Source organism: Hippocampus comes, unplaced genomic scaffold, assembly GCF_001891065.2.
Source record: "Hippocampus comes isolate QL1 unplaced genomic scaffold, H_comes_QL1_v1.1 scaffold51, whole genome shotgun sequence".
Lineage (NCBI taxonomy): Eukaryota > Metazoa > Chordata > Actinopteri > Syngnathiformes > Syngnathidae > Hippocampus > Hippocampus comes.
The window spans coordinates 861484-875122 of record NW_017805497.1 but is presented as its reverse complement, the minus strand read 5'-3'; the positions used below and the strand labels follow the sequence as shown (position 1 = coordinate 875122).

The following is a 13639-nucleotide window of genomic DNA, read 5'->3' as shown; positions in this document are numbered from 1 at the left end:
GATTGCTTACAAGCTGCAAAGACAGAGAATAAAAATGACTATATTTTAATTATTAATTGTTATCATCTCACATCGAATGTGTGCATTTGTAATGACGATGTGTTCTGCAACTGTACGTATTCAATGAACTTCAGAGCTTTCGACTAGAGTACAGTACATGACAGGCCTGACTGTCTTGCGACCTCGAACGGCACAAGACGAAAGTTGCATAAATCACAGAAGTACTTCAAGTCTATGAAGCAACAGTTCCATCTAGTGTCCATATGAGAGGCATGCAGATCAGGAAATAAGTGGCAATCTTGCCTTCCTGGTCAAGGTTCTAGCGAACGCTGCGAAAAGCTTCGAGAATTTCTAGAAAAGGTTTTATTTCACAACTGTCAGTCAGGAACTGTTATAGCACTCGTGAACATTACGTCATGTGGCCCTAGTTGCCTCTCACAAAGGGATCATTTCCCCCAAGGGTAGTGTTAGAGCGTACGTGCAGGCTTTGACACATTGAGCAATTTTACAGAACTTAAGACTTTTCACTTCGAAGAAGTGATTATGACGATCATGTTCACTAACTGTAAGAGCAGCACCTACACGCCACCCAAAGTAAAATCGAAATAAAAATAGAACTCCATTGAGTGATGGCTGCCAAAATAAAATCCAAATAAAAATCGAATTCCATTGTGTGATAGCAGAAATGTCTATAAAACACGCAATTGTAAATTGTAAATGAAAATAAGCGGTGTTATTGTGCTGCTTCGAATTAAAATAAAAATGTAAACAACATTAAAAAGCGGTGGAGTCAGCCCAGCTAGGAATCGGACACAATTTGTCCTTTCCAAATCATTGTACATATATTGTACATAATGTTAGAAAATGGCGATCAATAGGCACAAAAATACATGTGGACATTTCTAGTCATTCCCACCGGTGTTCCCATTCTTGCGTCTGGTCTTGTATTTGCTAAAATAATCCCCGTTTCATTTTAATGCACAGAAAAAAAATGTTAGGAACGGATGTGACGTCACTGCGCTCACTTGGCCGTCCATTTTTTTCTGTTACTTTGTGCGAACTCTTGTCTGAAGTTGAATAAAGTTTGTGGTTTTCCACCGTTTTTTCCTGCTTTCGGTAAAGGAGCTAAGTAAGGTCCAAGTAAGGCCAAGATGACTCGGTAGTCATCTTGGATCTTGGCCCGCCTCTCCACCAGTTGCTTTAGTGATACGCCAGATAGCTTGCCGCGCAAAGTGACCCTAAATAGTCGTCGTAAAAAATAAAATCGGACTCGGATGAATCAATTAATCAATATATCCACGCATTAATTTATTTTAAAATTGGGTTTGTAAGAGCCAATGGGAGTAGCGCTCAAATAATGGTGTCTAATAAGGACGTCAACATCAACTTTTACCGAGATTGCTGTTGAATAATAAATGGCTGGTCAGAGCTTGCTTCGAGGTGCAGGTTGACTGGAGAAAAAAACCAAAAACAAAGATGAGGCCTTCAAGCCACCAAACATGACACCATATGTTGTAGATTGGTTAGGAAATGTGTCCCAAATAACAAACGAGACTTGGTCACAAAGGGCATATAAATTATGAATTAGAATTTCATGTTAAAGTACACAACAATAAATAAATCACAAGACACGGGGCTTTAAAGTTTTATAAGATTATAAAAAGAAAAAAAAAAGAACACAACACCAACCAAGGCAAGTCATACTTTGGGGTTTTCCTTTGTTTCTCTGAGAAGTATTTACAAAAGAGAATAATGTACAGGTAGTAATGACCCAGAAATGAAGGAGGCTACATATAGTCTACCATTTTTTTATAGTGACAATATATTTGTTATATACAATGTAAATGGCAAGGCTGGAGCAAAAACTGACATTACAGATTCAGCAAAAGTTTGAATAAATTTCAAGTATCCATCTTAGGTTTTCACAGGAGCTTTTAAATGATGGATGAAGAGATTGTTCAATGCAAATATTTGATGTAGCTGAAAAAGGAGCCATGGGAGAATACAACAGACATTGTAACAAACATGAACACCCAGAACAATCACTTTTCAGAGTTTTGTAACTTCCCACTTTTGAAGAAACTGAACACGAGCACGAGTCTCCTATTTACATCGAAAGTGATATCCAGCTTATAGGGTGAAACTGTAGCACGTTTAAAAAAACAACAACAGCATTCCTTGATGAAAGGATTGCACAAGCGAGAGTGGACACACAAATGTCCAAACGGGGTTGTGATCATGTTCTGATCGTGGAAATTTGAACAAAACGTTGCAGGTACTCAAATGTAACGACTAAACATTCTGATGTCACATTTCATTGTCTCTCACAGGAAATCGACAACTTCAACTCTGGAAATCCTCGAAAAATGTACTTCAGTTGATTGAATACCGAGTACCTTTGACTTACCTTTCCTTTAAGACTAACACTAAATTTAATCAAACAAAAATCTAACACTGAGGTCAACTGCACAAATAGAAGAAATTAAGTGTTTGTATTCTTTTACACTTATAATGAACGTCTTTCTTTGCCTCGATCGAAAGAAATGCGGTTGTCCGTGTAAAACTTCTAGGTGCGTGAATTTCTAACGCTACTTCATATAACACTGTAGGGATTAAATGTGGCACAAGTTTACACATTAGTAAGAAGAGGAGACGTCCGTACAGAACAGCGGCTGCAGTCGTCGTCATGTACTGTTCCCGACACGGCACCTTAACAGACTGCTGTCTGACCTGCAGAAAAGAAAAAAAAAAAAACACGTACTCTGTTCTTGAAGGGTTCTTCTGTCAGTGAAATAAAGGGCTGTGAAATTTGAATAGCTGTTTCAGTATCAGTGGCCGCGTGCTCTCCTCCCGCCTCCTTTCTCAGCACACGATGAGGGGCAGCGGCTCGCTTTCACGCCGCTGATTCTTCTTCAGCAGCTGAATGCGATTGTGGCAGTAAAACTTAATGGCCCGCCAGTCCCGCTGGTTGCTAACCAGCAGAGGACACTGTTGCAGGCAGCGCTCGCAGTCGGCCTTGGCGGGCACGCGGAGCTCGTTGATGTTTTGGGTCAGGTGTTCCTCCACTGCCGCGCGCTCTGCCTCGGACCAGGGACGCTTCAGAACGCCACGCTTCCCTGGCAGTAAATCAACATTTTCAAAATTTCAATATAAGTTACATATTCATCTTTCACGTATATTTGTCCACACAAAGACAAAAGTGCAAAGAATATCCTGCATTTTCCCCAGTTTTAAAGTGATTTCTTATTAGCTGCATCTTTTATAAAGGCTGATACATGTCAAATTGCAGAATATGCAGACTATGATGAATTGCTTTGAGCATTTTAATTTGCTTGTCTACCGCCATCTTGTGGTATATTAGGCAACTATAAACCTTTTTAGGGGGTGTCAGTTACTTGCAAAATTTATATTTATTGTCCAAATTGCCCACAAAGAGCTATTGAACACTGTACAGAAAATAATGGACATATATGTTGGGAGTGTGTGTGTTAGATGCACACTGTGAAAAAACAAAAAATGATCACTTGAAAATCTGCAAAATAACAGGTGCACTAACGATGAATGGTGACATAGCAGGGAACACTCGAAGCCAATTACCCTGCATGTGCGCGGTATTTCTAGCTCGTTCACGCTCTCTTCTCAGGTCGAGTTGTAAAAGTTGGGCAAGATGACCTTGGCTAAATATTTGAGGCTCACAAGCGCTTAGCTTTTCACTTTTTTGAAAAAAATAGTTGCCAACGCCATCGTAAAAGTCGCTGAATATCATGACCAGAGAAGTTGGTAATACTGACTGCGTTTTTTGCAATCAAGCTCCTGTCTGTTCGCAGCCATGACTTTTGTAGAAGCTGTGCAGGTTCTCTAGCGACGAAGGATAAATATTGAATTGAATTCAATTACATTTTCTGAAAACAGGGGATGAATATTTTGGGTTGAAATATTCAAGAAATAATTACCATCTCATTTAGGGGTGCACATGGTCCTCATGTTTAATTGGAATTTAATTGGATTGTGATGAGTTGCTGGACCATATACATTTGAGAACCCTCCTATGTCATGAAGGCCAAACAAAATGTTGTCTTACCCGAGCCTCTCCTTCGGCTAATCGGCACGAGAGGAGGAGGAGGCGGAGCAAGTGACTGGGCGTTTTTGATCTTTTTGGGCCGTCCCACTCGGCCGTTGTTCTTGCCCTTCCTGACGTAGAGCAAGGTTGGTGTGGGTTTTGGAGAGGGGGCAATGGTGGGGGACTCTGGCTTCTCCTTTGCTTGCTCCCCTTCAGATTCTCCCTCTGAGTAAGAGTCTGCAGAGTTTCCCGACATAACTGTGAAAGGATAAAGGAGAGGGAAGGGGACTTTTATTAGTCTACTTATTGCAGTTCTGTACTTCCCACCAAAGCACATATTTGATCACAGAACACCCCCGACAAAAACGTCACAAAAAGGAAACAAAATTGTCTTATTCTGTTGTATGAATGGCAACAGGTTAATACTTTTTAACTTTAACTTTTTAATACGGGTTAATAATTTAGTATCTTCTGCCATCTAGCGGAAGAGCATTTAATCGTTCTGTCAATTTTTTTCAGACCAATTGAGTGAACCTGCATTATTTCCCATGGCACACCCGTTGATCTCTCACATTTATGGCTCTGGTTGGGAATCACTGACTTACAGCGGGTCAGCAGCAACACTGCCAACACTTTCCATTTGCCCAAATACAACAATAAACAAGATCAGTGTCACTCGTCTGTCCGGCTCACCATCCAGCTCCAAGCAGATGTGGTTCAGACTCATGCCTCTGAAGAGCACTCCGTCTCTCTCTCCGCACAGCACAACGCGGCCCACTCTGCCCATCAGGCCTGGATCTTGGCCAATTCCGGCACAGTTCTGCGTCACATGGTACTCCCTCTCCAGGAAGTGCTCCAGCCTTTCCACCGCACTGCCTCCCGGCTGTCCCGGCTCCTCTCCCTCTCCGAGGAGCAGGAGCTGGGTCAGGATGGCCACCTGCCGTCGTACCCTGGTCTGAGTGAGGGCTCTGGGATTGCGGGTGCCGCTGGAGCGGGCCAGGCTTCGGAGGAGGTCTGTGCCTCGCAGGGGTGTGGCGGGGGAGTGGTAGGGCCTGGCGAAGATGTAAGGGTTGACCGGGTCAACGCCCACATCTTGACGTGTCTGCAGGAGGAGTTCCAGGCAGGGCTCGCAGTGAGGGGGCAGAATGAGGGGCTGGATGCGGCCACGTTTGCCCTGGACACCGACCCGCGGGAGATGGGAAAGAACCAGCCGCTCAAAGGGAGACAGAGAGGCCTCCAGCGGCGTGAGAGCTGGGGGAGAGCCAGGGGGAACGGGGACGGGGCACTGAGGAGTGACACGCGCTCGGTACTCTGTGATGGACAACTTGGAGACCTCACACTCGCGCCGTCGGTTGTACAGGATGAGGAGCGCGAGGCTGGAGTGGCAGAGGAGTCGCCAGGCCTCGGCTGATTGCAGCTGCCGAGACAGCGACAGGAAGGCCGAATGCTGCAGCCGGCGCAGATACAGAACGAGGGACGACAAAGACGACAGGAGGGGCAGCATTTGGTGACGCCCAGAACTGCAGAAAGACCAGTCAACAACGTGAGCAATTACTGTACCGTATTTTTCAGACTAAAATTCCATTTTTAATATAGACCCTTGTGAAGATACGCAGATTCGAAAATGGATGGATGGATATCTCATTATTTAACAGGAAAAAAGTGATCTGCCACCATCTTGTGGCAGCTATAGGCATTTACAAACCATTTTGTGTGTGCATCAATTGAGTGCAAATTTTTGCTTTTTCACGATCAATTTTAAGAAGATGCTGCTTGTGTAGATAGTTGTCATTATGAAATAAAAATGTTAAGAAAAAATAAAATGACATATACAGGACACCTATTAACATCACGATTTAAGTTTTTGCGTTTACTTGCTGAAGCCGCTTATGTAAGTGCGCTTTCAAAATTAAAGCACTGCTTTCAAAATAAAACCACATCATATTTTGTGTTTTACTTTGACTTCTTCACAATTAGAAGCTGAATGTGGCCAATGGGTCGCAGAATTTAGACTGATTTAGGCAAGTAGCAAGGCAGTGAAGGAAGTGAGGCAACAACTGACAATTCTTCACAAGGCAATTAAGTGTTACCTTAGCGAGTCTTTTTCCTTATCCTCGGTCCCGCTTTCATCATCCACATCCACCACACCATTCTCATCCTCGTCTTCCTCCTCCTCTTCTTCTTCCTCCTCCATTTTTTGCTTCGGCATCTCTTTGGACGACTCGTTTCTGATAGACTGAGCACAGCCGACTTCGACATCCTCCTCTTTGGGCCTCTTTGCTCGCAGTACCTCCACAGCTTCTTCATCTTCCTCTTCATCCAGGCGTTCTTTTTTCAGTCTCCTCCCTCCTCCCTTTCTGGGTGGAGTCACAGCCACCGGTGGCGGGCTCCTCTTCAGAACCGACACCGCCACGGCGTTCTGCCCTCGCGGAGGCGTCATTGCGGGCGATCCTGGGGCCGGCGATTGTTTGGCTGCAGTCGGAGGACATAAGGAGAGATCCTGAACACCGCTCTGTTCTGCTCGGCTCTGTGTCGCAACAGGTGCCGCCTTTGTGCTGTGATTAGCGTGGGCCGCGGCGACATTTGTGTGATGCGTGTTCAGGCGGGGCATCTGAGTGTAACGTTCCACGAGTGCAGAGCACACGTCCGGCTGGTGGGCATGGTGTTTGTCCAAATGGCGGCCCAATGAGCGAAAGTGGCGTCCGCAGTAGTCACAAGTTTGGCGCATGGAGTCAATGGACACACCTCCTCGGGGAACGTCTGTGCTGCATGTGCTGTTGGGGCTGAGAGGAGCAGGAGCTTTAAACACAGGCTTGGTTGAGGTGGAGAAAGAGGAGCCGGGGGGAGAGGGCACAGGAGGGTGGGAGGAAGGGAGAGGTCGACTGGAGGAAGCAGGCGCTGGGTGCCCAGACTGAGTCCGATGGGGGGTCTTTTTCCTCGAAGGGGTGCCACGGCGCTTCTTGCGCCGACGTGGGGTGCGCCCGCGGGGGCTTGCGTTGTCCTCATCTCCTGCATCGGACTCACTGGCGTCAGAATGCGAGATGGGTGAGGAAGAGGGGGAAAGGGACCAAGAGGGAGTGACATAGTCCTGGTACTGCTGTTGTTTCTTCGGTCGCTGGGTAGTCGACATAGGCTCATCCTCCTGAAAGCAACGGGCATACAGAGAGCGAATATAAGACGGCCCTGATTATAAGACGACCCCCTCTTTTTCAAGACTCAAGTTTGAAAAAATACTTTTTGAACACCAAATAATTTTTTATACAGAAAATAATTAGTTATTCAGATGTACTGACATCTGAAACAAATGATTATAACAATATTTGAGAGAAAAAGCATGTTATTTTACCACATTAAAATCTTAATATCTGAACATTTAAATATGTAAACTAAAGTGCAATCACATTCGTAAATGAATGGCTTCTGGTTTTTGAAATGTAAATTACATCATAACTTCTCCTCAGTTGCCAGTTAACCTGGCCGATCTTTGACCCACTTTTTCCAGATTGTCGCTACGTTTCTCCATTTTCTGTTATCTCCTATTATTTTCTTCTCTTTTCTTTCTTACCGCTATTTTTTTTTTCTTCTTCGTGCTACCGCTATTTTTATTTTTATTCTTCGTGACAGGGGTTCGCTTTGCCCTGGGGAGTCAAGTTCAGCATTCGCTTCAATGATATCTGGTGCCATCTAGCGTCGTGAATGGGTATAATGTCTAGACCCCGAATATAAGACGACCCCCACTTTTTCAGTTTTATTTCAATGCAAAAAACACCGTCTTATATTTGGGCCAATACGGTATTTACATCTATATACTGTGCAATCAGAAGGTAATGGTTGATTACAGTGATTATGACACGATGACATGAATCAACCAAAGAAGGCAAATGTACTGCTAGATGATGTACAAATTCGCTATGTGCATGCATCACAACAGATTACGAGTATGGTGATTCAAAATAGGGAATTTTGCAAGTGAACACAATCAAGCGGATATCTACCTTTTTGATGTTGCTATTCTCCGTGTCAGAATTACACTCATGTTGCGCTGGAGACATGGAACCACGGAAACCCTGAGGAACACAAACCAGTACAGCAATACAGATATGCTTATTAATGTTTGTCATTGCAATCATTCTCAGGCGACATTTCGAGCCCCCCAATGGTGCGATATGATTTTGATATGTAAAGAGTCTTAAGCAATGCTTAACACTCACATTAGATTTCTTCCAAGACTGTAAATAATGAATGTGGTTTTAGAAGAAATTGTGCGTTCCCTCTTAACCTCGGATCTACTTTTTCTAGCCTAAATGAAAGTCGCTATCATCATTTTGTTGGGAAAAAAACTGATCCAGTTTAATAGAATCCATTAAAGGGACAGATGTCACCCACTAATGATGGTTACAGTTACCTAAGTGCTATAAGGTAGATGTTGGAGCTCAGTCATCACCATGGTAACCCCATGCCCTAGCTTTGTCTGCATGTGTGTCAGAGAGCGTGTGTGTAGTGGGAATGTGTGTGTGCAAGGTGTGCAGCAGTGTGAGACTGTGCCCATTGTTGCCTCCCCGAGGCGATCGGTCTGTATGGTTAACTCTTTATGGTTACAAATGCTCAGCCCATGATCTAGGACACACACGACATTTACAAACATTTATGCTGAAAACACAGAAACGCATGGTACAATTCACATGCAAATAGCAAACCACTGTCGGTCACGTGATAGTGCGATGCATTTGTTCACAGGAGAGAGATAGCAAATAGCACAGGAAAGTCTTGGTGGAATGACCAATGTTTTGTATTGTTAAAGTTAATTTGGCCCTGGGTGACAGTTAAACATGAAGTGATAATGGTGATTTAAGCTAGAAGCCATTTTGTTTGCATTCTAAAGCATATTCATTAAAATGTTTCAATAAAGTGGACCTAACAGACTTCTCCATTTTTTTTTTTTTTTTATGTACTGACCAGGTTCTCGCCCCACTCGGTCAGGCTGTAGTCCACAGTGATCTCCTCCCCTTTGGTGATGTCTCGGATTGCAATGACCACCAGTCGCACTTGGCTGCCACAGTGAACCTCTCTGATGCGACAGTTTGGGGAAGGTGGGAAGGAGGCGATTGCCGGGGCGGTAGCAGAGGCGACAGGGGCAGTCGGTGCTGTAGATGTGGAGGTCACAGAAGAAGCTTGAGCGGAGGTCGCCGGCGCGGGAGCAGGCACTGGAGTTGGGGTCCGAGCTGAAGAGGCAGCCGGTGTGGTTGCTGAGCTGGAGCTAGCCTTGGATGCGTTGGAAGTTTTGTCATGAGTCGGCTCTGATGGACCGCTAGAAGACACGGCACCACAGGTACAATCAGCAATTTTTTTACATATATACAGTATATATGTGATTTATTTTCACAAAATCAGCCGTATGTTGCAGAGATTAGTTTTGAGCTATTGACAAAAATATTGACAAAAAAATGTCCATTTTGAGATTTTTAAAAAATACCCCCGTTAAAGTCAATTATTGCTTCACAGTGCAGGTATTTTGGGGGTATATGTGGAAATTTTAGTACAGGGGTCTGCAACCTGCGGCTCTCGAGCCACATGTGGCACTTTCATCCTTGTGCTTTGACTTGTGTATTTGCAATAAAATTATACAACACGGTACAGTGATATAAATACAATGCAGTACAATGGTGCCTTGCAATAAGAGTGCCTTCATGTATGAGTTGTCACTCAACCAATTATTTGGTCCTGAGATACCATTGTGTTTCAGACCCCCGACAAGATGGCGGCAGCGCACTTCACATCATCCGGCCACCATCCTTTCACACGGGATGTCTTGCAGTGGAAGGACAATGTGAGTTGGTGGCAATAAGCCACCAACTGCCAATACGCCCCACAGAAAATATACAAGGAAGGACTACATCAGGTATAGTTGTGTTTTGTGCTTGCAATCCCTCTGTGTGATTAATTCCATTTCCATTCATTTCGGTGTGGAATATATACGATACGATATGATGCGATACGAGTATAGTCAGTGAATGAATTCAACTTGTATCTCAAGGCTGTCGTTTTACACGACCCCAAGAAGGTCACAAGATGTTTTGAAGGTCCTCTGAGACTACGTCAAGTAAAACTGAGGATTATTACTATTGTAACAGTGGAATTTTCAAAAATAATTTTGCACTGGACCTTGTCAGATTTGCAACTGTACCATATGCACCCTAATGTAATATTTGTGCTGAGACACAAACCTTTCAGCAATAATCTTGTAAACCGTGCTGCTATGACAATAATTAAGTGTCCAGGGATGTGTGGTGATTTCAAGACATTGATATCGAACTGTGACTCTTATTGATTTTCTATTATTCTCTTTTGGACAACACATTCTTCCCGAGTGTTTGCAAAAAATGGGCCAATTACCTCGCGGAAATGTGAACCAAGAGGTGCAGTGTGGTTAAGTGCATTGGAATCAGCAGGCTTATGATGTGTTTTTCTAAAACGAAACTGTCCTCAGGTAGAATTAAATCTTTCATCGGGACTCATTCCAAAAACACACGTTAAAAACATGCATGTTTGGTTCATTTCAGACAACAAATTGTCCATCGGTCTGAATGGTTGCTTGACTTCAGGTGCCCTGACATTGACTGCTGACCGAACCCAAGTGTACAATGCCACTTGCTGCAAAGTCAGCTATGATGGGCTCCAGCTCATCCTCAATAGCAGAAGTGCTCGAAAATGGGTGGATGGAGTCAATGAGGGCATTGATAGAGCACCACCGCTTACCAGCTGTTGGGAGATGGTTCTGTCTTAGGGAGAGACCCGTCCGGTGTGGGACGTTTACTCTCAGCAGCTTCCTTACGGTCACCTGTCAGAATAACAACAATCACTGTAAATAGAAGGATTACAAGTATGCATACATCCACACAAACACACACACACACACACACACACACACACAGAAACATTCACCCATTCTTCTGGATCACATGCACAGCTGTGCGTATGTACAGAATCACACACACTGAAACACACAAAAGTAGGTCACACTCAATTGCACAAGCTCCACCTCCATAACAATCCCACTAGCAGATGCCTGCGCGTGCACACACACACACACACAAATTCACACACACACGGACTTTATGGTGTCAAACCGTTCAGACTGGGGAAGCAGTTCAAAGAGAACAGTCTCCGCTCTCTCTCCCTAACACATGCACACATGCTCGCTCTCACACACACACACACACACACACATTCACACAAACACACACACATGCGAGCGCACCCAATCACACATTAAGAAAAGGGCATGCACACACACCTCTGCAGAGTGTCTGCTCAGGGTTGTTCTCCTCATCAGCGGACGTAACAAAGACTTTCACAGGTGTCCCTTTGCGTTTTCTTCCACAGCCACGTCTGGAGAACACAAACACATCATTACCATTTAGTCAATAAGCCTGCTGACCAAACTTCACGTCAATCAGATCAGAGATTGATCAATAACCTGTCAACTGCCTCGGAGATTGATACAATTGTTGTTTAACTGTCTCATATAAGCAAACAAATACAGCAAAAATCAGTAATAAAGACACACTAAATAGACCAGAACTATTCTGACGGGTGCATGGTGTTCGCCTTCCCCATCGTTTCTTTAAGAGCCTAACGCTAAGATTGTTGTATTTCCACCACACACTGCAGCTGAGCTAAACAAAACACTTAGGACAGCTGTCTGAGAGATGCAAGTAACCTTCATTATATAAGAACCTAAAAGAATTTATTGGTATCACACTGACTGAAATAAGTCAAGCACTGGGTGTAAAATTGTGAGACCCATCTATGAGGTCAGACGTCAAGCGAGGATGTTTAGCTTTTATGTCACCCAACATTTCATTTCATGATTTTGAAGCCTTTTTAAGAGTAGGCCATAAGAAGATGGTGCGTTGGATTTAGAAGCATCCATTATTGTCCAGATAATTGCATGTTGCAGACATACCAGTAACAGAAAAGTAGGGACATGCAGAAAATGTAAACGGGCAAGCCTTTAATAAAAGAAAATGGGAGCACAGGAGAAAACCAAGTGCACAGACAGAAGAGAAAGAAAGCATCAGTCAACACAGATATCAACCAGACCCGCAGTCTTCGTATTGATCCAATCCACTCCCATCTGGACTCTTGATACCCTATGTGTGTGTGTGTGCGCGCGCGTGTGTGTGTGTGTGTGTGTGTGTGTGTGTGTGTGTGTGCATAACGAGCACGCATGCAACTACTGACGAATTCAATCTGGTCGTATGTACTGTATCTACTGCCCCCTTTGGCAGTGTGAGGTCCACCACGTCAGATTTTCTTTTGAATGAACCATTTCAAAAGAGATATGCAAATCCATGTCAAGCAAAACATGTGGAAGGATCTGCATCATCTCAAAAGCATAACAAACCCCGCCCCCTCCCTTTCAAGTGGGCTGTGGTGATGTCATCCCAAAGTGTGTGTGTTTGTGTGTGTATGTGTGTGTGTGTTCTGTTTTGGGCCATTCATTTACATGCAAAGTGTTTTTTGAACCTGAAACGTTTGAAAACATTTGCGGTTTCTGAATTACACTCACAAACAACTGAATGCTAGTCAGTGGCGAAACTGTTGGGAATTGGGCAGTTCACTGAGCATTGTCCAAGTGCCCTGAAGCAAGGCTCGGAAACTCCAACCTACCCTTGGGTGTGATCTCATGCTGCTCTGCCATCACTCTGACAGTAAACTGAATTTCCTTGACTAAGAGAATCAATTAATGTATTCACAATGGCGTGAGAGAGTAAACCCAGTTGCTTTTTATCGTGATCAGTCATCCACTACACTTATCTTGTTTGGAGCGATGGTGGAGGTGGAGCCTATCATCTCTGACAATGCAAAGATGCTGGGTACACTGGTTCTCAAACTGACCTGTAACTTGAGGGTCTGCAAAGTCATTTACAAGAAATTGTCATGTCGTGCCATTTGTACAAAGGGCATAAGCACTTTGGAGGACTGCTGCACCAATAAAACAAACAGCAAAGCAATGACTCCTTCCCTGCTTTAGCTTTGGGCCAATGAAAAGCCCAGATATGATTGTGACATCATATAAAGCTGACATCTCTGCATGTGTGCAGCATTTGGCGCTCAAATCTTTTCTTATGTAATTTTAAAGGTGAGGGAAGGTAAAATACTTGCGACTTGGATGCACATACCTCTGGTCAAAAGTTGGGTCTGACCAATATGAGTATTTTTTCTTTTTTTTTGGGGGGGGGGGTTGATGCTGGTTCTGATATTTTTTGGTAGAGTAAAATTCCGATACTAGATTAATCGGCCTGTTAAACAAAAGAGCGAGAGAGAAAGATAGAGAATAAATCGTTTTTTGGGTCAATTCTTTTTGTTATGCGCTGGTGTTGAGGCTGTTTGAATGTCATTGTCTTTGTAATTCGTTGTGTGTAAAAAAAAAACATTTAAAAAAAATCTCCCAATTTTTGCTGACTGAAAAAAATGCTAATATCAGCCAATTTAATCAGCCAGACGATTAATCGGTCGGGCCTGAGTTGAAAATTTCCCACATATCGTAAGCTTTGAACACATAATAATGTGCAT

The 13639-nt window shown here is 43.7% G+C and overlaps 1 protein-coding gene across 1 annotated transcript in view; it reads right to left on the bottom strand.

Moving 5' to 3' along the window:
- Positions 1-1629: 1629 nt before the first annotated feature.
- The window catches only part of LOC109519909 (serine/arginine repetitive matrix protein 1), a 17056-nt gene continuing 5046 nt past the window's right edge, over positions 1630-13639 (bottom strand). Inside the window, exons 2-9 of the mRNA XM_019876771.1 lie at positions 11355-11449; positions 10817-10898; positions 9017-9368; positions 8056-8127; positions 6151-7202; positions 4754-5580; positions 4082-4318; positions 1630-3116 (exon numbers count right to left, since the gene is read on the bottom strand). Of these exons, the coding sequence (XP_019732330.1) occupies positions 2863-3116; positions 4082-4318; positions 4754-5580; positions 6151-7202; positions 8056-8127; positions 9017-9368; positions 10817-10898; positions 11355-11449 (2971 nt within the window). The 3' untranslated portion in view covers positions 1630-2862. The remainder of the gene's footprint in view (positions 3117-4081; positions 4319-4753; positions 5581-6150; positions 7203-8055; positions 8128-9016; positions 9369-10816; positions 10899-11354; positions 11450-13639) is intronic.